The sequence below is a fragment of the Triticum urartu genome, chromosome 2A (genome assembly GCF_056163025.1).
Source record: "Triticum urartu cultivar PI428250 chromosome 2A, HENAU_Tu73, whole genome shotgun sequence".
Classification (NCBI taxonomy): domain Eukaryota; kingdom Viridiplantae; phylum Streptophyta; class Magnoliopsida; order Poales; family Poaceae; genus Triticum; species Triticum urartu.
The window spans coordinates 572,678,555-572,703,155 of record NC_141874.1 but is presented as its reverse complement, the minus strand read 5'-3'; the positions used below and the strand labels follow the sequence as shown (position 1 = coordinate 572,703,155).

At 45.8% G+C, this 24,601-nt stretch overlaps 1 protein-coding gene across 1 annotated transcript; it reads right to left on the bottom strand.

Moving 5' to 3' along the window:
* Positions 1-16,966: 16,966 nt before the first annotated feature.
* Positions 16,967-24,182, bottom strand: LOC147985976 (uncharacterized). Its single transcript, XM_087541818.1, has 3 exons — positions 23,027-24,182; positions 17,956-18,015; positions 16,967-16,986 (listed from the first exon to the last, which is right to left on the bottom strand). The coding sequence occupies exons 1-3, from the start codon at positions 24,180-24,182 to the stop codon at positions 16,967-16,969; spliced, it is 1,236 nt and encodes a 411-aa protein (XP_087397944.1).
* Between the last annotated feature and the right edge of the window lie 419 nt (positions 24,183-24,601).

The following is a 24,601-nucleotide window of genomic DNA, read 5'->3' as shown; positions in this document are numbered from 1 at the left end:
TCAAACAAGTTTTCTCTACTGTAAAATTTGACCTAGTTTCAGATTAGTAAACGAAGCTTCTTTCTTTCGCCGTTTGAGTTTCGTTGCTCCGTTTGATTTGATTCTTTTGCGAACCGGAGTTCTTAATTTGAACTTTCTGGTCAACCTCTTTTATTTGAGTTTTTCTTGTGCATCGTTGCTTGTTACTTATGTATGCTATTGTTTGCTTGTGATAGAACACCTGGAGTGCGAAGCGTGCTACTACGAGTCCCTAGGTTTCGCAGATCGTCAGCAAGGCAAGTAACACTTTGATCATACCCCTGTATCACCCAGTTTTTATGCATTAGTTCCAATCCCCAAACATTGCATGATTAGGATGTCATTAACTTGTGGGTTGGGAAGTAGTTGATGAGGTAGAACCTATTGCCCTGTTACATTCAAACCCTTGGGAGTTACTCTACGCGTTGCTTATATACTATGCTATGCTATGCTCGTAGACGTGGTTTGGGTTTGAGTGAAATACATGACAGATGTGAGCTTGTTAATTAATGCTTCAACTTAAGGTGGCAACTTAATCAAACAACTGGGTGGATTGAGGCACCTGGAGTACCCAGTGTTGCCTGTATTTTTTTGGAAATCCCGGAGTACCCGTGTGATCTTCCTATGGACCGCCACCCAGGCTCAAAGGGAACTGAGATGATTCATGTTAGAAACTTCCGTGTGCAGCCACAAGCTATTATGGGCTCTAGCATAGTTGAGTAAGTTACGTGAAGCTCTTGAAGAGGCAGATCAGCAGGTAGTGGGATGTAGGTTTGGTATGGTCTGTCTGGAGTAGAGAGTTAATGTTTCTGAAAGACTGTGTCTCGGTCATCCGTTTCTCAAACACCCTGTAGTGCGAGAAATCCAACGGAGGCGATCGAGTCTTGTGGGGAAAAGTGTGCAAACCTCTGCAGAGTGTACAATCTAATCATGGTTAGCCATGTCCCCAGTTATGGACAATTCTTGAGTATCTAGTACTTGGGTTATCAAAAGTATCTCATCATGTTTAACTAATATTGTTGGGTTGTTAATCACTTTAATTGGGATTGAGTTGGAGGAACCTTCTCAATGTTGTTTCAACTACCATGATAGTTAAATAAAAACTATGCCTTTGTTGTAGGGAAAAATTGGCTTTTCACAAAACTGTAACCATAGAGCTTTCCACCAGCCAAATATGCATGTAGTGATAGCATTATTCTGTTCTTGCTCTACTGTGTTACTTTGCCAGTATATTCCATGTGCTGACCCATTTTCGGGCTGCTACGTATTATGTTGCAGACTTTTCAGACGAGGAGTAAGGTTCGTTAGGTCATTGCCGTGCAGCTCAGCTATGCCGTTGGAGTTGATGGACTCACTTTATCTTCCAAGCCTTCCGCTGTTATAGTATTAGATGGCCTTAAGCCATATTATTGTAATTAGTTCTCTCTTGAGACGTTCGATGTAATAAGTGTGTGATTGCTACTCTGTTATAAATCCTTCGAGTACTGTGTGTGTCAGCATTACCGATCCAGGGATGACACTGAAGCACAGAGACTTGACCATTTGAGGTCGGGTCGCTACACGTAGCGAAAATTTAACCTTCCACATCGCTCCGTTCCAAAGTGGCTATCAAGCACTACTCGAACGTGAAGCTTTCGCTCGCGTTAATGCAATACCGCATTACGCTTCCCTCACGCTTAAGATGCCCGGTCCATGTGGCATCATTACAGTAAACGGAAATATTGAGCGATCCTTGCGCACCGAAGAGAGTGCGGCTGCCAAGGCAGCCGCACACTAAAACGGCCTCACCACCTAAAGCATTTGATAGGTCGTCAAGACCATGGACACGGTTAGACGAGTCCGATGCAGCTATATGTAATTCATATAGGTTTCATGGCCACACCCCTATTACAAATACAAGGGGCTCAACGCGCGCAAACAAGTGGCAATTTTTACTCATCTTGAATTGTAGATGGTTTGTTTAATATAACCTACCCTTTTGCACGACAACTTTTCACCTAAGTTCCTCTCTTTTATAGATGACCATCGTGCTACACCCGTCCAGGATAAGGCACAACGGAGATACGGGCGCAGACGTGCAGCAGGGACCCGTTCCAAGGATTCTTTTTAGATTAAGACCATGTGTAAACCTTTTTTACTGTCTCTTGTTGATACACATCCCTTGGATTCTCAGTACAAATGAGAAGGATGCTGACGTCTTGGCATGTGGCCACGTCAGGATAATGCACGTACCTGGACACCAGGGGCTTCTTACAAAGGGCATTGTTTAGGCCCGGTTTACACCATAAAGACCGAATACCTTAGGGAGTGTTCGGCGTCGCGAGTTTGGCCCTATATGCATCAGCTCCGAGTCATGTCCTTGGTCAAATGTTGGGTTTGCCCGGCTCCTGTGTTTTGCTGCCTTACGTTCCGCTCTATCGGCTAAGGTGGCACCAGGAGAACTACTGCGATTGTGCCCTGGTTCATCCGGACGAGCACCTCAGTAGAGAAAGCCGAAAATTGACTGTCATGATATAGCGTGAGACTGGTCAACCACTCGATGACCTATCGGAATCTTAGAATTCCTCCTCCTTAACGAAGGGCCGTTTCCCGGCCAGGCATGTACACACCCCGAATTCGGGACAGTGCAGAGCCACCAGGGGCTATATAGTAGCCCCACTGTCAAACTCCTCTGGCTAAGTGAAAGTGTTAAAGCATTATAGTACGGTTGCCTAGTTCGCTGCGCTATCACCTCCTTAATAGGACCAAGACATTGGATTAAGTGTGAACACGTGTCTTCTGCGAACACCCCCGCATTATATGCGTGGGGGCTAAAGCCGACGACTGCAATCTTTCAGGTTATATACATATATACATAAACGGCCGCACAGGAGGCATCATATTACTTTCGGGCAAAAGTATAAATACAGCCTTGATAAATTTACTAAAACATTGTTTTTACAATGGGAATACATGTCACTCAAACATAATATTCTTTGAGCACTGGGCCTCTATTGAACGAGCGCCTTCAAGAACTTCTTCAAAAAAGTGCTCGGCAGCCACTCGGCCTATGGCCGAACCCCGCGCTGCTACTGTGATGGAATCCATCTCCGCGCAGTATGTTTTGACACGGGCAAGGGCCATCTGCGAACCTTCTATCCATGCTGACCTCTTCATTGCATTAATGCGTGGTACCGCACCAAGGAACTGCTGCAGCAGGCTAAAATAGTTGTTCGGCTTGGGCCTTCCGGCCACACATGATCCACGACAGACCTCATGGCGAGTACGAACAACCTATTAAGTTCGGCCCATTCGGCTAGCTGGTTAGTTAATGGAAGCGGACGCCCCGAAACGTTAAATTGCGACCAGAACAGCTTGTCCACTTCATGATCTGTTTGATCTCGGAAGTATTCGGCCGCATCGACAGCGCTCGCGGCCAAGTCCAGATATGCGTCTGCCGAACTCCACAGCTGATCCAGAGGGCATACCGTGGATCTTCGAACTTCCTCCGCAGCATAAAAGGCTTCCCAGCCACAATATCCCTGGCTTCATGCAGTTCCTCCTTCTTTGCTCTCATTGCAGAGCGGGTGTCCTTGGTTGTCATTGTGGCCTTTTCGAGGTCCGTCGCTTTCTCCTGGTTTTCTTCTTCAAGGACCTGGCAACGGTCGGCAGTATCTTTTAACTTTACAGCCATTTTGGCCATTTTCTCTTTGGTCTCGCCATGGGCGGCCTTCTCGGCTCTTAACTCTTTGGCCGCCTTTAAAGCAGCCACATTACTAATCCTTGCTTGTTCCTTGGCACGGGCAAGTTCCACCCGAAGGGTCTCCACGGTGGCAGATCCATCTACAATCACAACATATTAAAGATACTGGCATTACGCTGCTCTTACTATGTGACATTCACCAGAAAATATCACTCACCCTGTGCCTCGTCAAGCCGCTTGTTAACAAGCTCGATGTCGGCATCCGCCGCATTCAGTTGCCGCTTTAGTTCGGCAATCTCCTAAGTCCGGCTAGCCACCGGAGCTCCAGCCACCTACACATAAAGACAGTCTGGTTATTACCTGGGACTACGATCCTCTGTTTGCCGCCATTCCCGACGACAACCAGAGTCTCAGGGGCTACTATCTACACAGGGCACACCTAAAAATGTGCGGTACTATCAAAAATTCATATCATTTCACGTACCTCAAAGCCCGTCAGTAGACTCATAAAGGCTTCATGCAATCCGCTTTCGGTGGATGAAATCCTTTCCATCACAGTACCCATCAATGTACGGTGTTCTTCTGAGATAGTTGCTCGCTCTAGCAGATCCTTCAGTGTGTCCGACTGCATACCAGACGGCGCCGGACTCTTCTGTTTGCTATCTTCATGAGCCGGATACTGGGGACTTCGGGTGGCCATAGGATTATCTTCTGGCCTCACCGGTTTCGGAGAGGCCCTCCGTGATGAAACTTCAAGGTCGCCCGCTTCTTGAGCGGAGGAGTCTGGGGGAGGCGTTTCGCTCTCCATCATCTCCGGAAGAAGATCCCCCAAAGACGAGCTCTGCTGAGAAGGGCTAAGATCCGAACTGCAAGATAAACGCTTTCGTTATTTTCCTCAGAGGTAAGGTAGCATATCTTCACTATTAAGTATTTTTTTTGATTACTTACAGCTCGTTAGAGGGCTGATCCCCACGCGGACTTTGTGCGGCAAGAGCACCCTCCGAGGCCGGACCCTCTGGCGGAGATTTCTTCTCCCGTTTGCAAACTTTGGTTTCCGTGTCTTCAGAGGAAGTCCTCTTCCGTCCCCGGGGCGAGAGAATGTCAGATTCTTCCCCTTGGTTATCCTCCCTCGCGGAGGCGCTCATTCCCTCGGTTGGAATAGGTAGCGGTGGTTGCCCGCTTCCGCCCTCTTTATCCCCCCCCCTTCATCTTCTTTTGAGGGCACCGGGCGAGGTGCGAGCTCGAGCATCTTCTCCAACACCGGATTCTCCAAGCCTTCAGGAAGGGGGGCCGAACACCGGATCATCTTCGCCTTTGTTAGCCAGTCCTGGTCAAAGAACGATTTTTTCAGAATGATGTCATGATGCATAAAAGACGGTGTGTTCAGCTAAGAGGATTACTTACTTGAGCCACGTCGCGGTTGCTGCTCAGCCCCACGTCCTCGGTAGTGTCCGGACACTCTATTTGGGGTCCGAAGAATGATTTGTACATCTCCTCGTGCGTCAGGCCGAGGAAATTCTGAATAGAGAGCAGTCCTTCTGGGTTGAACTCCCACATACGGAGGGGCCGACGTTTGCAAGGTTGGACTTGACGAACCAGCATAACCTGCATCACCATAACCAGATTGAAGTCTCCCTCGAAGAGATCTCGGATGCGGCTCTGTAGTATGGGCACGTCCTTGGCTGGACACCAGCTCAGCCCCCTGCTAATCCAGGACATCAGTTGTGGTGGAGGGCCCGAGCAAAAAGGAGGGGCAGCTACCCACTTGGCACTTTGGGGAGCTGTGATGTAAAACCACTCATGTTGCCATAATCCGGACACCTCTGGAAAGGAACCCTTTGGCCATGAAGCACCTGCGATCTTGCTTATTAACGCACCCCCGCACGCTGCGTGCTGCCCCTCGACCATCTTCGGCTTCATATCAAAGGTCTTGAGCCACAGGCCGAAGTGAGGACTAATGTGTTGGGGAACGTAGTAATTTCAAAATTTTCCTACGCACACGCAAGATCATGGTGATGCATAGCAACGAGAGGGGAGAGTGTGATCTACGTACCCTTGTAGACCGACAGCGGAAGCGTTAGCACAACACGGTTGATGTAGTCGTACGTCTTCACGGCCCGACCGATCAAGCACCGAAACTACGACACCTCCGATTTTTAGCACACGTTCAGCTCGATGACGATCCCCGGACTCTGATCCAGCAAAGTGTCGGGGAAGAGTTCCGTCAGCACGACGGCGTGGTGATGATCTTGATGTACTACCGTCGCAGGGCTTCCCCTAAGCACCGCTACAATATTATCGCGGATTATGGTGGAAGGGGGCACCGCACATGACTAAGAATATGATCACGTGGATCAACTTCTGTGTCTAGAGGTGCCCCCCTGCCCCCGTATATAAAGGAGCAAGGGGGAAGGAGGCCGGCCCTAGGAGGGGCGCGCCAGGGGAGTAGGATTCCTACTCCTAGTTGGAGTAGGTTTCCTCCTTTCCTAGTCCAACTAGGAGAAGGGGGAAAGGGGGGAAGAGGGGAAGGAAGGGAGAGAGGGGCCGCGCCCCAAACCCCTTGTCCAATTCGGACTGGGCTTGGGAGGGGCGCGCGCCACCTCCGGGTCCTTCCCACTAAGGCCCATTAAGGCCCATTGCTTCTTCCTCGTATTCCCGTAACTCCCCGGTACCTCCGAAAATACCCGAATCACTCGGAACCTTTCCGATGTCCGAATATAGTCGTCCAATATATCGATCTTTACGTCTCGACCATTTCGAGACTCCTCGTCATGTCCCCGATCTCATCCGGGACTCCGAACTCCCTTGGTACATCAAAACTCATAAACTCATAATATAACTGTCATCAAAACCTTAAGCGTGCGGACCCTACGGGTTCGAGAACAATGTAGACATGACCGAGACACGTCTCCGGTCAATAACCAATAGCGTAACCTGGATGCTCATATTGGCTCCTACATATTCTACGAAGAACTTTATCGGTCAGACCGCATAACAACATACGTTGTTCCCTTTGTCATCGGTATTTTACTTGCCCGAGATTCAATCGTCGGTATCTTAATACCTAGTTCAATCTCGTTACCGGCAAGTCTCTTTACTCGTTTCGTAATACATCATCTCGCAACTAACTCATTAGTTGCAATGCTTGCAAGGCTTATGTGATGTGCATTACCGAGAGGGCCCAGAGATACCTCTCCGACAATCGGAGTGACAAATCCTAATCTCGAAATACGCCAATCCAACATGTACCTTTGGAGACACCTGTAGAGCTCCTTTATAATCACCCAATTACGTTGTGACGTCTGGTAGCACACAAAGTGTTCCTCCGGCAAACGGGAGTTGCATAATCTCATAGTCATAGGAACATGTATAAGTCATGAAGAAAGCAATAGCAACATACTAAACGATCGGGTGCTAAGCTAATGGAATGGGTCATGTCAATCACATCATTCTCCTAATAATGTGATCCCGTTAATCAAATAACAACACATGTCTATGGTTAGGAAACATAACCATCTTTGATTAATGAGCTAGTCAAGTAGAGGCATACTAGTGACGTTTGGTTTGTCTATGTATTCACACAAGTATTATGTTTCTGGATAATACAATTCTAGCATGAATAATAAACATTTATCATGATATAAGGAAATAAAATAATAACATTATTATTGCCTCTAGGGCATATTTCCTTCATAATGCGGGGGAAGGCCTCACAAACGACAATGAATGACGTAATGTGAAGGAGGGAATCCGGGGCTAGATCATGAAAATCCAGCCCGTAATAGAACATAAGACCCCTGACAAAGGGATCCAGAGGTAAGCCTAGTCCTCGGAGGAAGTGGGGGATGAACACAACGCTCTCGTTGGGTTCGGGAGTAGGAATGACCTGCCCTCGGGTAGGCAACCTATGCGAAATTTCGGCGGTCAGGTATCTGGCCTCCCTTAACTTCTTAATATCCTCCTCCGTGACGGAGGAGGGCATCTACTGGCCTTGAAGGCTAGATCCGGACATGATTGAAGGTCCAAAGCTCCTGACCTGGGTTTCGGGTGTTAGAACTTGAGGCAGGGGAGGGATTTGATTGAGCACGGGAGGGAAAAAGTAAAAGCCTTGTCCCTCTATAAAGAGGGTGAATATCAAGCGTCCTCCTCGCAGCCGTTTGGGACTTGCCTAAAATCTAGGTGTCCTAGGCACGGTTGGGTTACCCACGTCCGTATTAATGAGAATCCCGTGATAAGAGGAACATGATCTCTGCTTTGACAAGACGTGTCAAGAAACCGCCTCATGTTATGTGCGGGGCTGGTTAAGGAAAAACGGTTCGAGTAATCACCGGGCCATGGCGTAATGTCATGATTGCCAAAGCATGTCAGCAGATTAGATTTGTGGAAATATTATTCTGTCTACGGTGGTATGTGGAACTTATTTTGTAGGGTCGGACACTATCCTTGTATTCAAATTCTTCTGTGATGTATTCGAAGGAGGAACCCGCCTTGCAATGCCGAAGACAACACTGCGCATCGGACTCATCGTCATTGAAGCCTGGTTCAGGGGCTACTGAGGGAGTCCTGTATTAAGGGGTCTTCGGATGGCCGGACTATATCCTTTGGCCGGACTGTTGGACTATGAAGATACAAGATTGAAGACTTCATCCCGTGTCCGGATAAGACTCTACTTGGCGTGGAAGGCAAGCTAGGCAATACGGATATGTATATCTCCTCCTTTGTAACCGACCTTGTGTAACCCTAACCCTCTCCGGTGTCTATATAAACCAGAGGGTTTTAGTCTGTAGGACAACATACAATCATACCATAGGCTAGCTTCTAGGGTTTAGCCTCTCCGATCTCGTGGTAGATCAACTCTTGTACTACTCGTATTATCAAGAATAAATCAAGCAGGACGTGGGGTTTTACCTCCATCAAGAGGGCCCGAACCTGGGTAAACATTGTGTCCCCTGCCTCCTGTTACCATCTGCCTTAGACGCACAGTTCGGGACCCCCTACCCGAGATCCGCCGGTTTTGACACCGACAGTGACGTTCTTTCACATTAAGACTTTGTGCATCCAACCCTTAAGCACATGACAACCTCTGCTTCCCTCTGCGAAGGGCCTATCTTTTACTTTTATCTCCTACCCTATGCAAGAGTCATGGTGATCTTCACCTTTCCTTTTTACATTTTATCCTTTGGCAAGCGCATTGTGTTGGTACGATCCTGATATATATATATATATATATATATATATAATTGGATGTAAGTTAGCATGAGTTATTACTGTTGACATTACCCTTGACGTAAAAGGTTGGGAGGCGAAACTCTAAGCCCCTATCTTTCTCTGTGTCCGATTAAAACTTTAAACCCATAAATATCATGTGAGTGTTAGCAATTGTGAAAGATTAAATGATAGTTGAGTATGTGGAGTTTGCTAAATCAAAGCTCTGACATAGACCCTTCCTGAAAATAAGATGAATTGCAATTGTTTAATGACTAAGGGCATGGTTTGTTAGTTTTAAATAAAGTTTGTGATCTATACTTTAACACGTGAATAGCTCGTTACTTGATCATGAAAAGTTTGATGAAATGAGCTACTGTTATGACATATAATGATGCTAGAAAGGTGATTGAAACTATCATTGATCAAACTTCTGCACCTGCTAGCATTCACACTTCATAAATTATTTCTTTTATCATTAACCTACTCGAGGACGAGCAGGAATTAAGCTTGGGGATGCTGATACGTCTCCAACATATCTATAATTTATGAAGTATTCATGATGTTATATTATCTATCTTGGATGTTTAATGGGCTTTTATATGTTGTTTTATATGATTTTAGGACTAACCTATTAACCCAGTGCCCAGTGCCAGTTCTTGTTTTTTCCTTGTTTTTGAGTACCGCAGAAAAGGAAAACCAAACGGAGTCCAATTGACCTGAAATTTCACGGAGCCTATTTTTGGACCAGAAGAAGCCCATGGAGCACCGGAGATGGACCAAAGGAGTCCCGAGGCACCCACGAGGGTGGGGGCGCGCCCAGGGGTAGGGCACGCCCCCTGCCTCGTGGACACCTCGGTGAACCCCCTGGCGTGAAATCAACGCCAACTTCTCCTATATATACCCAAACTTCCAGAAAGAAACCTAGATCGGAAGTTCCGCTGCCGCAAGCCTCTGTAGCCACGAGAAATCAATCTAGGCCCTCTCCGGCACCCTGCCGGAGGGGGCCATCATCACCGATGGCCATGGAGGAGTATCCCGGAGAGGCCATCATCGCCATGAAGGCTGAGGACCAGAGGGAGAACCTCTCCCCAACCAGGGAGGAGTCCATGGAGGAGGAAGCGCAAGGGGGAGAACCTCTCCTCCTCTCTTCCGCTGGCGCCGGAGTGCCATCAGGAGGGGAATCGTCGCCACGGTGATCGTCTTCATCAACATCACCATCATCATCACCATCCTCATCTCTTTTACGCGGTCCACTCTCCCGCACCCCGCTGTAATCCCTACTTGAACATGGTGCTTTATGCTACATATTATGATCCAATGATGTGTTGCCATCTTATGATGTTTTGAGTAGATATCTTTTGTCCTTGGGTTGATTGATGATATAGATTGGTACGAGTTGTATGTTTTATTTTGGTGTTGTCCTATGGTGCCCTCTGTGTCGCGCAAGCATGAGGGATTCCCACTGTAGGGTGTTGCAATACGTTTATGATTCGCTTATAGTGGGTTGCGTGAGTGACTAAAACACAAACCCGAGTAAGGGGGTTGTTGCGTATGGGATAAAGAGGACTTGATGCTTTAATGCTATGGTTGGGTTTTACCTTAATGATCTTTAGTAGTTGTGGATGATTGCTAGAGTTCCAATCATAAGTTCATATGATCCAAGTAGAGAAAGTATGTTAGCTTATGCTTCCCCCTCATATGAAATTACAATGATGACTATCGGTCTTATTAACAATTGCCTAGGACAATTCCGCACACCGATCCACCATTATTCCACACTCGCTATTTATAATATTTAGTAATATATTCTAACTTTATGATAACATTCCCTACTTTTATATTTTAGCTCTCCGATACCATGCAAAGTTATCCTCTTCATACCCACAACGTAGTTTTATTTCTCGTTTCTAGTTGGAAGCAAATGTTTGGTGTACGTAGAGTCGTATCGGTGGCAGATAGGACTTGAGAGAATATTGATCTTACCTTTATCTCCTTGTGGGTTCGACACTCCATACTTATCGCTTCCACCTTTGGAAATTGCTACGATGATTCCTTGCACTTGGGGATTATCAGTTCATTACAGTACCTTAAAGTGGTGGTTTGTTTTCTTATACTAACGGAGCTCACGAGATTTTCTGTTAAGTTTTGTGTTGTGAAGTTTTCAAGTTTTTGGGTAAAGATTTGATGGATTTTGGAATAAGGAGTGACAAGGGCCTAAGCTCGGGGATGCCCAAGGAACCCCAAGGTAAAATTCAAGGACAACCAAAAGCCTAAGCTTGGGGATGCCCTGGAAGGCATCCCCTCTTTCGTCTTCGTCTATCGGTAACTTTACTTGAGGCTATATTTTTATTCACCACATGATATGTGTTTTGCTTGGAGCGTCTTGTATGATTTGAGTCTTTGCTTTTAGTTTACCACAATCATCCTTGCTGTACACACCCTTTTGGGAGATACACACCTGAATCGGAATTTATTAGAATACTCTATGTGCTTCACTTATATCTTTTGAGCTAGATAATTTTGCTCTAGTGCTTCACTTATATCTTTTTAGAGCACGGTGGTGGTTTTATTTTATAGAAATTATTGATCTCTCATGCTTCGCTTATATTATTTTGAGAGTCTTTTAGAATAGCATGGTAATTTGCTTTGGTTATAAAACTAGTCCTAATATGATGGGCATCCAAGATGGGTATAATAAAAACTTTCATATAAAGTGCATTGAATACTATGAGAAGTTTGATGCTTGATGATCGTTTTGAGATATGAGGATGGTGATATTAGAGTTATACTAGTAGGGTAATTGTGAATTTGAGAAATACTTGTGTTGAGGTTTGCAAGTCCCGTAGCATGCACGTATGGTAACTGTTGTGTAACAAATTTGAAGCATGAGGTATTTCTTTGATTGTCTTCCTTTGTGTGGAGGTCGGGATCGCGCGATGGTTAACTCCTACCAACCCTTCCCCTAGGGGCATGCGTGTAGTACTTTGTTTTGATGACTTGTAGACTTTTGCAATAAGTATGTGAGTTCTTTATGACTAATGTTGAGTCCATGGATTATACGCACTCTCACCCTTCCATCATTGCTAGCCTCTTCGGTGTCGTGCATTGCCCTTTCTCACCTCGAGAAGTTGGTGCAAACTTCGCCGGTGCATCCAAACCCCGTGATACGATACGCTCTATCACACATAAACCTCCTTATATCTTCCTCAAAACAGCCACCATGCCTACCTATTATGGCATTTCCATAGCCATTCCGAGATATATTGCCATGCAACTTTCCACCGTTCCGTTTATTATGACACGTTCCACCATTGTCATATTGCTTTGCATGATCATGTAGTTGACATCGTATTTGTGGCGAAGCCACCATTCATAATTTTTCTTACATGTCACTCTTGATTCATTGCACATCCCGGTACACCGCCGGAGGCATTCATATAGAGTCATATTTTGTTCTAGGTATTGAGTTGTAATTCTTGAGTTGTAAATAAATATAAGTGTGATGATTTTCATTATTAGAGTGTTGTCCCGTGTGAAAAAAAGAGTCTCCAAAAAAGAGGAGTCTCCAAAAGAAAAGAAAAAGGAAAAAAAGAAAGAGAAAATAAAAAGAAAAAATTGAGAGAAAAAGAGAGAAGGGACAATGTTACTATCCTTTTTTCCACACTTGTGCTTCAAAGTAGCACCAGGATATTCATGATAGAGAGTCTCTTATTTTGTCACTTTCATATACTAGTGGGAATTTTCGTTATAGAACTTGGCTTGTATATTCCAACAATGGGCTTCCTCTAATGCCCTAGGTCTTCATGAGCAAGCAAGTTGGATGCACACCCACTTAGTTTATTTTGTTGAGCTTTCATACATTTATAGCTCTAGTGCATCCGTTGCATCGCAATCCATACTCACTCACATTGATATCTATTGATGGGCATCTCCATAGCCCATTAATATGCGTAGTTGATGTGAGACCATTGTCCTCCTTTTTTGTCTTCTCCACAACCACCACTCTATTCCACCTATAGTGCTATGTCCATGGCTCACGCTCATGTATTGCGTGAAAGTTGAAATTTTTTGAAAATACTAAAGTATGAAACAATTGCTTGGCTGAAACCGGGGTTGTGGATGATTTGAGTATTTTGTGTGACGAAGATGGAGCATAGCCAAACTATATGATTTTGTAGGGATGAACTTTCTTTGGCCATCTTATTTTGAGAAGACATGATTACTTTGTTAGTATGCTTCAAGTATTATTATTCTTATGTCAATATTAAGCTTTTGTCTTGAATCTTTCAAATCTGAACATTCATGCCACAATAAAGAAAATTACATTAATAATTATGTTAGGTAGCATTCCACATCAAAAATTCTGTTTTTATCATTTACCTACTCGAGGACGAGCAGGAATTAAGCTTGGGGATGCTTGATACGTCTCCAACGTATCTATAATTTTAGATTGTTCCATGCTATTATATTATCTGTTTTAGATGTTTAATGGGCTTTATTATGCTCTTTTATATTATTTATGGGACTAACCTATTAACCGAAGGCGCAGTGCCAGTTTTTGTTTTTTTTGCCTATTTCAGTGTTTTGCAGAAAAGGAATACCAAACGGAATCCAAACGGAATGAAACCTTCATGAGGATCTTTCTTGGAACAAACGCAATCCAGAAGACTTGGAGTTGAAGTCTGGAACACCGCGAGGCGGTCACGAGGCAGGAGGGCGCGCCCAGGGGGGTGATGTCTAATACACAACCGTCTTCTTGTAGACGTTGTTGGGCCTCAAACAACCCTGCAACCAAATAAAAAAGAGTCTCTTGTGTCCCCAACACACCCAATACAATGGTAAATTATATAGGTGCACTAGTTCGGCGAAGAGATGGTGATACAAGTGCAATATGGATGGTAGATATAGGTTTTTGTATTCTGAAATTATAAAAACAGCAAGGTAACAAGTGGTAAAAGTGAGCGTAAAGGTATTGCAATGCTTCGAAACAAGGCCTAGGGTTCATACTTTCACTAGTGCAACACTACAAAAAAAGACACATCCGTGACATTTTGGGCCGAACGAAAAAAATTCTGTCATACATATGACACTTCTATGACGATAATTGTGACAAACCCGGTATCATCATAGATGTGGTGGGCTCCTACTTCTATGACAAAAAATCATGACAGAAAATGGGCTTTTCGTCCTGGGCGGGCCAGAGACGCAGCTGCATGACATTCTTTGGGCCGTCCATGACGGAAAAATCTATGGTAGAAGCGAGGGGGAGGAAAATTTCGAGGAGTTCCCGGTTATGGTGGGAGGTCGGGGGCCGAGCAATGCGCGTTTCTCTCGTACACGTACGCGCGTGTGTGCGAGGCATTGGCTCTAACTAAACCCGAGCGAGGCGTTGGGCTCTAACTGAACCCGAGCGATTACACTGCAGGCTATGCGTTACTAAACCCGAGCGATCGATCGATGGCTATTAACTGAACCCGATCGAGCGATTCCTTTGCTACCGCTGCTAACTGAAGCTGATCGATGGAATGAACAGTGAGCGTTGCGGGGGGGTTTGGATGAACAGTGAGCGGTGGCATTGCCTCTGGATGAACAGGACCCCGTGGTGTGGTGGAGGGCTGGATGAATAGTAGACGGTGGAGGGGTGCCCATGGAGGGGTGGATGAACAGGACCCTGTGGTGTGGAGGGCTGGATGAACAGTAGACGGTGGAGGGGTGGTTGAACAGGACCCTGTGGTGTGGAGGGCTAGATGAACAGTAGATAATGGAGGGGTGGTTGAACAGTAGCCGGTGGAGTAGCGCGCGGTGGAGGCTGGATGAACAGGAGCCCATGGAGGCTGGATGAACAGGAGCCCGTGGAGGCTGGAGGAGGTCGATGGTGGAGATGAACAGTATCCCATGGAGTCCTGTTTTGCGGTACGCCACACCCATCCTGATGAACAGGACCCCCGTTTCGACCGTAGCGCTCAAACACAAGTCTGTTTCCTCCGTTTTGCGGTACGCCACACCCCTCCCGATCAACAGGACCCCCGTTTCGACCGTAGGAGGTCCATTTCCTCCGTTTTGCGGTACGCCAGACCCCTCCCGATGAATAGGATCCCATTTCAAATGTGGCCGGTCGAACACAAGGCCGTTTCCTCCGTTCCGCGGTACGCCAGGCCTCGTTTACATCGCCTGTTCCGTCCAAGCCCTCCCGATGAACACGACACATTCCGTTGCCTCCCCATGAACACGACGACGACGCTGTTTCTTCATTCTGATCCAGCCATGTACACGAGCCCTCGCCATACGTATGCGCGAGTAGGCGTTCGAGACCCCGCCCGTATGTACACATATGTGGCCGTATTTTCTTTCTTGCACCCTGGCCGCTGTATGTACGTGTAAATGCTACGTGTGCGCCTCTACTACGACACGTGCGCGCCTCTACTACGACACGTGTGCGCCTCTACATCGACCAGTATGTACGTACACGTTCGCGACCAGAATGACAATGCTACATACGCTTCGACCAGGTGGGTCCCGACTGTCAGGCACTTCCTTGCCTGTGAAGATGTAGCTGGTGGGTCCCAACAGTCAGGGGCGAATCGTTTTTTTGCCCGGACGCACTTCCTTACGTGCGAAGATGTAGCTGGTGGGTCCCAGCAGTCAGGGGGAAACATCTTTTTCGTGAAATACGGTGGCCCGTCCGATGGGTCCCGCTGTTAGGTGGAGGAATAATTATTTTGCACGTAATAAGGAGGCACTTCCTTATTGCGGCCGTGGACCCAGCTGTCAACCTCTCCACGTACAGACCACGTCCGATGGAAGCCGTTCCTTGACCATGTTGACCATGCCACGCCGAGAGCACCAGGGCGGTGGACGACGGCGAGGCGTAGGAAGGGGACAACGCAGAGCCGAGGAAGATGCGGCAGTGTATGCCCACGCGTAGAGGAGTATGAGGGTTCACTAGTTCGCTGCGGTGTGAGGCTGCCGTCGCCGCAGAATAACAGGGGGTGTGGGTGAGTAGAGGGATGGCCTGGCCAGCGGTGGGAGTAGTAGGGGCGGTGAGGCCTCCGCTGCATCGCAGCCGGCCACGGGAGGCAGGAGCACGAGGCACGACCGGTGCTGGTTTGGGCGGCTGGAGCAAGAAGACTAGAGGTTGAAGAAGCACTACGGCCGTTGGATGGACATCGTACGGTCACTGGAGCTAGAATCGTGCATATTGACTAAGTTGACAAAGCCCTCCATCCCGGTCAACTTAGTAGGCCCACAAGTCAGCCTGCCACTATACTGGGTCCCAGCTAACAGGGGGAGTATTCATTTTTTTGTGCGTAATAAGGAGGCACTTCCTTGCGTGCGAAGATATAGCTGGTGGGTCCGAGCTGTCAGCGGCGGTAACGTTTCTTCGCGAAATACAGAGGCCCTTTGGTGGGTCCCTGATGTCAGGTGGAGGAATCATTATTTTGCGTGTAATAAGGAGGCATCTCCTTGCGTGCGGCCGTGGACCCAGCTGTCGGCCTCTCCACGTAAAGTCCACTTCAGATGCATGTCGGTCGTTGACCATGTTAAACAGGCCGCGCCGAGAGCACCAGGGCGGTGGACGATGGCGAGGCCTAGGAAGGGAACGACACGGAGGCAGGGAAGACTCGGCAGTTGTTTCCCACGCGGAGGGGAGTACGACTGTACGAGCATTTACTGGTTCATCTGCCGTCGCCGGAGAATAACAGCAGGTGTGGGTGAGTAGAGGGATGGCTAGGCCAGCGATGGGAGTACGGTGGGGCGGTGAGAACTGCACGGCAGTAGAGCCGGTGTAACGACCAAACCTCGAAGGATTTGAGTCTCTGTGCTTACCGTGCTAGTCCCTGGATCGAACTCGCTAGCACACTCAGTATAGATGAATACCAGAATAGCAAGTGCATCATTTATTACAACGTATGATCCAGAATGTATAAAATAAAACAATCTGCATAGCACTTGGCTAGCTTTATTCAATCAAACAGCGGAAAGTAGCAGAAAATAACGATGAGTCCCATCATAGCCCACTGGCGATGCTGAGTGCAGACTCGCGACCCTAACGGTACCTTACTCTTCATCAGAATATCCTGCAACATGAGATGTTGCAGCCATATAGGTCAATACTTGGAATGTATTGGCAAGTTACACAGGAGTAATAATAAAGAAGACCTACATGTATATGCATAGTACAACAAAGGAAGGCTTGGGGGTTTATTTTTGCAGAAAGCTGATTTTATCCTAATAACTACCTAATAGTCAAATTTTTATTTAGTTCCTTTATTACTACAATTAAATGCACAAGGTTGAGTTGGCAAAATCAACTCCAACCTACCCTTTATTAAGTTGCCCACAAATATTATTAAGTGTCACATCTGTCAAGATCATCCAACAACTGTAATGGCATAGTGGCTCAAATTTACCCATAACCGGGGGCACGGCTAATCATGATTAGTTTTATTACTCTGCAGAGTTTTCTACGCTTTACCCACTGGACCCAATCCGAAGATTGAGACGAAGTCTTTCAGAAGAGGTTCCCTTAACCACCTGACGTCCACATCCCACCTACATATGCTACATCTGTCGACACAGTCTGGGCAAGGGTTCCAACAACTGATCAACTAAGCCAGAGCCCATATAGCCAGTGGCCGCACACGGAAGCTACTAGTCACTAAGTCTGTCTGATCTTTTTGAACCTGGGCGGCATTCCACTTAGGGTGCACTCTCATGAGCGCATGGCCTTAGAAAAGGTGCAAGACCCCATGATGCCTTCCCTCAACACCAAGCAATACCACTTCCGCCCAGAGGTGAGTTAAATCCTGAGTTACTACTCAATTTGTTAAATATATATAATCCTCACATAAACTCAATGAATACACGAACCACCCCCGTCTACAAAGCATAGAAACCTACCACTACCACGATTTGCAAAGATGGGGAGATAGCTCATCAGCATAGCAAAAATAATATAGTATGCCTATACGTGCATATATTCATAGTGTGATATAACTACATGCATAGAAAAAAAATAGGTAAAGGATGATCAACATGTAACTTGCCTTGGTTCTGGTTCAGAAAGTCACACTCCTGACAATAGCTCGTGTCGCACTCCGGACAATCTACACGTTTCACACAATTCAACAAATCAATCACCGGAACATGAAAAGATCCAAAACAAAACCAACAGCAAGGAAAACATTTTAAAAACTCAACAACAGAAGATTAACAGCAGCTAATTTGCACTATGGTCACAACGCAAAAAGAATCACTTGATTCCGGTTAATGGTTTGAGAGTTATGGCCTCCGGAAGATTTGATTCAAACTCGAATGAGTTCAAATTTGAAAGGTGCTGACATGTGCAAAGTTGATGCTGTGATAATGTGCTGATTTTTGTGAGTGCATAGGAAAAAGAATTACCTAAATTGGACTTTTAGGTTAAAAGATATAGCTAGTTGAAGTTTTTGGTGAAAATCTGAAACAAAAACAACAGAAATCTCCTGCACAGTTCACGCGTTACTGTAGCAACTCCTGTGCGTGCCCTATAGAGAAGTGCCAAGTGGCGGCGTTCGATTGGCTGGGCGCATGTGCTCACCAGAACAGGGGAGAAACGGCGGCGGTGGTCGGGCGTCGGCGGCGGTGGCTTCTCTGGTGGGTCTCCGGCGAAGCTGAGGTGACGGGCGGAGGCGGCTTCGAGTTGCGGACGCAGTGGTGAGGTCAAACAAAGACGGGGCATGCTCTGCGGCCGATGGTGACGACGTGAACAGCCGCTGCTCCGGCGGCGTCGGGTTCACTCGGGCGGCTCACTCCGCTGCGATTCCGGCGATGAGCGTATGTCAGAAAGGTGCGGCGTTGAGGGGAGGGTCGAGGGGAGTGAACGGTGTGGCCGGTGGTGTCCTTACGGCGGTGGAATCCTCCAACGAAGACGGCGGACAGCGGAGCTCCGGTGCGAGATCCGTTTCGCCCTAGCTCCCGCGTGCGGAAACGAGGAAGATCGAGGAGGGGGTGCGGGGTCCCTCAAGCAGTTGGGCTTGCATACAGTGTTCCTAGGTTGCACGGGGTTGACCAGGGGCGCGGGACGAACCGGCTCGGCCTCGGCGTGCGTGCGTGCGTGCGGCGGCTGTAGTGTCCGGCTCGGGGTAGGGGACGGGTGCGTGGAGGGGTCCGCTGGCAAAGAGAGAGAGACAGTGGGTCGGGCGCTGGTGCGGGTCGGATCGGGTGCGTACTGCTTCGCGTGGGCTGCGGTGGCTGTGGGCTACAGCGGTGTGGTGCTGGGCCGCGGGCGTTGGGCTGCGTAGTGCGCTGCGCTGCAGTGTTGCGTGCTGTGTTTTTTTCCTTTTCTTTAAACAAAAACTACAGCAGCAAAAATAACTAAAATAAAACCACAATATAAAAACTAAATAAAAATACGTAGACGCACCTAGAAATATATACTACAAACATAAACTACAGGAACACTAGTTCCTCACCTAATGCAATTTTAGAAATTCATTTTGATGCAAAAGGCCACACAAATAGTAAAATAACACATAATTAAAATACTTTGAAGATCACAAAAATTACCAGAACATATCGGATGAACTGGAAATAATATTCTGCACATTATGAACATTTTTAAAATAGGGGAGAAGTCATGTTATCTCCACTCCAAATAAATTGCCTTTTGTTGCATAATGATTTGAATATTCTGAAAAAGCAAATAATGCAATAAAAAATATGATATGCATATGAATGATCTATTAACATCCTAATTTCGGAAAATTGGGATGTTACAAACATACCCCCCTTAAGATGAATCTCGCCCTCGAGATTCGGGCTGGCTAGCAAATAGGTGTGGGTGATCCTGCTTGAGATCTTCCTCTCGTTCCCAGGTAGCTTCTTCCTCTATGTGATGATTCCACTGAACCTTGCATAACTTAATTGTCTTGGTGCGAGTAACTCTCTCTGCTGTCTCCAGAATCTTAATAGGCTTCTCCTCATATGTCAAATCACTCTCCAACTGAATTGCCTCAAGTGGCACTGTGTCCCTCAATGGAACATCCATCATCTCTGCATGGCACTTCTTCAACTGAGATACATGAAACACATTATGAACTCCTGACAAGGATTCTGGCAACTCCAGCTGATAAGCTACCTCTCCTCTACGCTCCAAGATCTTGTAAGGCCCCACAAAATGTGGTGCTAACTTACCCTTGATTCCAAACCTCTTCATTCCACGAAGTGGTGAAACTCTAAGGTATGCACGGTCTCCTACCTCATATGTCACCTCCTTACGTTTTGCATCTGCATAACTCTTCTGTCTGGACTGTGCTATCTTCAGCCTGTCACGAATCAACTTGACCTTCTCCTCAGCATCTCTGATCAAGTCTGGTCCAAAGAATTGATGCTCTCCAACCTCATCCCACGTCAATGGTGTCCAGCACTTCCTACCATACTATACCTCAAATGGTGCCATCTTCAGACTAGCCAGGTAACTGTTATTATATGAGAACTCTGCATAAGGTAAATTATCATCCCAACTGGACCCATAGTCCAAAGCACAAGCTCTCAACATATCCTCCAAAATCTGATTTACCCTCTCTGTCTGCCCATCTGTCTGTGGATGGAAAGCTGTACTGAACTCTAGCCTGGTGCCCAAGGATTCATGCAACTGACGCCAAAATTTAGATGTGAACTGAGTACCTCTATCAGACACTACCTTCCTTGGAACTCCATGCAGACAAACAATCTTAGACATATAAATCTTTGCTAGCTGAGCACTGGTATAAGTAGTCTTTACCGGGATGAAGTGAGCAACTTTAGTCAAACGATCAACAACTACCCAAATAGAATCATAACCTGATCGAGTCCTGGGTAAACCTGTAATGATGTCCATACCAATCGCATCCCACTTCCAATCAGGTATAGGCAATGGCTATAACAAACCTGCTGGTCTCTGATGTTCCGCCTTAACTCTTTGGCACACATCACATGTTGCAATATACCCAGCAATTTCCCTCTTCAGGCTAGGACACCAAAATCTTTCCCTCAAATCCAAATACATCTTAGTATTACCTGGGTGAATAGAATAAGGTGAATCATGCGCCTCCTAAAGAATCAACTTCCTGATATCTGCATCTTGAGGTACACAAATACGCTTCTCAAACCATATGGCTCCATGTTCATCCTCACGGAAACCTTTTGCCTTACCTTTAACCATATTCTCTTTTATCTTAGAAATCTCCTTATCATTCTTTTGAGCTTCTCTGATCCTGTCAAGAAAAGTAGGCTTTACCTCAAGTGTTGCTAAATATCCCTTAGGAACCATCTCCAACCTGAGATTCCTGAATTGTTCACATAACTCGGGTGGCATATTATCAATGTTAATTGCATTAGCATGGCTCCTACGACTCAATGCATCAGCAACAACATTAGCCTTACCAGGATGATACTGCACATTCAAATCATAATCCTTAATAAGCTCCAACCATCTCCTCTGCCCGAGGTTCAAATCCTTCTGAGTAAAAATATACTTCAAGCTCTTATTATCAGTAAATATATCACAATGATTACCAATAAGATATTGCCTCCAAGTTTTCAATGCATGCACAACTGAGGCTAACTCCAAATCATGTGTAGGATAATTATGCTCATGATTCTTAAGCTGACGTGAAGCATAAGAAACAACTTTACCTTCCTGCATCAAAACACTCCCAAGTCCTTGACGAGAAGCATCACAATATACCTGAAAGTCCTTATGTATATCCGGCAGAGTTAAGACTGGTGTTGTAACCAAACGCTGCTTCAATTCCTAAAAGCTGGCTTCACATTCATCTGTCCAAACAAACTTCTTATCCTTCTTCAATAATTCAGTCATAGGCTTTGCAATTTTGGAAAAGTTCTCAATAAACCTCCTGTAATAACCCGCAAGGCCCAAAAAGCTGCGAATCTCTCCAACTGTCATGGGTGTCTCCCACTCTGTAACTGCAGCAACCTTAGATGGATCAACTGCAACTCCATTACTTGACACAACATGTCCAAGGAATGCTACCTCATCCAGCCAAAACTCACATTTGCTAAACTTGGCATACAGCTGATGTTCCCTTAGTTTCTCCATTACCAAACGCAAATGCACCTCATGCTCTTGCTTATTATTGGAGAACACCAATATATCATCAATGAAAACAACCACAAATTTATCCAAGAACTCCATAAACACCTTGTTCATCATATTCATGAAGTATGCAGGGGCGTTAGTCAATCCAAATGACATAACAGTATATTCATACAACCCATACCTCGTAGTAAAAGCAGTCTTTGGAATATCTTGCTCATGAATCTTCAATTGATGATAACCAGAACGAAGGTCAATCTTAGAAAACACAGTAGCTCCCTCCAACTGGTCAAATAGATCATTTATCATAGGCAAACGATACTTATTCTTAATGGTTACCTCATTCAAAGAACGATAATCAACACACATCCTCAAGGTCCCATCCTTCTTCTCCACAAACAAAACTGGAGCTCCCCAAGGTGATGAACTTGGGCGAATAAATCCTTGTGCCTGCAATTCTCTTATCTGCTTCTTCAATTCTTCCAACTCTTTAGGAGGCATTCTATATGGTCTCTTTGCAATAGGTCCAGTGCCCAGTATTAAATCAATAAGAAACTCAATATCTCTATCTGGTGGCATACCTGGAAATTCCTCTGGAAACACATCTGGATAATCTCTCACAACTGGCACCTCTTCCAGGCTACCCCCCTTAAGAGAGTTCACCTGCACCTGATTACGCTTATACTTACACACATATTTGATCCTCTTCCCTCCTGGTGCACTGAGAGTGATAGATCGACTGGCACAATCAATACGACCTTTATATAACTGCAACCAATCCATACCCAAAATAATATCCAGACCTTGTGACTTCAATATAATCAAATCTGTAGGAAAATCATGCTTTCCAATAGACAAAGTCAACTGATAGCAACCAACACCTGCTATCATCTCAGCTCCTAGGGAACTCACTCTAATAGGCATACTAAGTGTTTTGGTTGGCAATCCATGTTTATCAACAAATACCCTCGAAATAAATGAATGTGATGCACCAGTATCAAAAAGAACAAGTGCAGGTACTGAATTAATCAAGAACTTACCAATCACTGCATCAGGTTCATTGTAAACCTCATCCACATTTACATGATTTACATGACCCTTTTGGAAGGGGTTTGGCTTGCTGGATCCTGAGTTCTTCGCCCCCGGGCAATCTGTGGCATAGTGCCCCATAGCCTTACACCTGAAGCACTGCACCTGACTCAAATCCCTTGGCGCACGTGTAACCTGGTGGTTCTGGTTATTGTTCCCTCCATTGCCATTACCATTACCATTACCTCTGCCATTGCCATTGTTACTCTTGTGCCCATTATGATGATGGTGGCCATTATGGTTGTGGCCATTCCCTCCATGATGATTATGATCATTACCTCCATGATGATTATGTCCATTACCTCCATGATGATTATGTCCATTACCTCCATTACCATGATATGAAGTGTGTGGTTTCTGCTGTGGTCCTGAATTATACCTGTTATTGTTGTTGTACTTCCTCTTGCGATTCTCTATGGCATGTTGCTTTCCCTCCAACACAATGGCCTTATCAATTAGGTCCTGACAATTCCTAAAAGTGGCCACTGTCAACTGAAGGCTCAAGTCATCATTTAGGCCCTCCAAAAATTTCTCCTTCCTAGCTGTATCAGTGTTAACATCATCAGGAGCATAACATGCAAGATTATTAAATTCCTCCACATAAGCATTAACTGTGCGACCTCCCTGGCGCAAACTGCGAAACTCCTTCTTTTTCAGACTCATAGCACCAGCAGACACATGTGCAGCATGAAAAGCATCCTGAAACTGAGGCCATGTGATGGTAGCAATGGGATAAGTGACCAAGTAGTTGTCCCACCAAGCTGCAGTAGGACCCTCCAACAAATGTGAGGCAAACCTCACCCTCTCTGCATCAGTGCATCCAACTGTCTCCAGGTTCCTATTGACTGCACGGAGCCAGTCATCAGCCACAATAGGTTCAGGGGAACTGGAGAACCTCTGAGGATTCAACCTCAAGAACCTGGTAAGCATATCCACAGGTGGCGGTGGTGGCGGATTGTTGTTGTTATTGCTGTTGTTTTGGTTCTGAGTAAGCAACTGGATCAACTGGGCCTGTCCCTCAATAACCTGTTGTATGTATGGTGGTACTCCATTGCCATTGTTGTCTCCTCCTGCAGTATTGCGTCTAGTATCACGCCTTGGCAGCATCTGGTGGGCAAGCATAGAAGAGTTATAGATATAATAGGGCCAAGGCTATGTATATATAAATATATTCTACCCATATGCATAATATGATCAAGCCAACAAAACACAACAGCGAATAACACCAACAAACAAACAAACAACAAACAACATAATATAGTATTATATATATAGTCGAATAATTTTGACAAGATGTAATTTAACAAACAACTACCAATCAAGCAAACAATCTAGTATCTTCATACCACGAAAGTGGGCATAATCAGATATGCTAACACGATAATGTTGCAATATAAAACAAACATGAATTGTGGTCTCAGCACTAGTTCCTACTTAACTGGTCAAGATACTTGAGGGATTTACTAATAAACAGTAAGAAGGATAGCTAGTTTATAAAATAACTTTCACTCCTATGGCTTTTCTAA

Bases quoted from the DNA above. Each gene is read 5' to 3' on its own strand.
- LOC147985976 (XM_087541818.1), bottom strand. From the start codon at position 24,182: ATGCTGCCAAGGCGTGATACTAGACGCAATACTGCAGGAGGAGACAAC. The intron at 18,016-23,026 runs GTAAGTTCTTGA...TGAAACGTGTAG, and splicing joins TGAACCTGATGCAGTGATTG to ATTGTCCGGAGTGCGACACG. The intron at 16,987-17,955 runs GCAAGTTACATG...CTCATGTTGCAG, and splicing joins CTTTCTGAACCAGAACCAAG to GATATTCTGATGAAGAGTAA.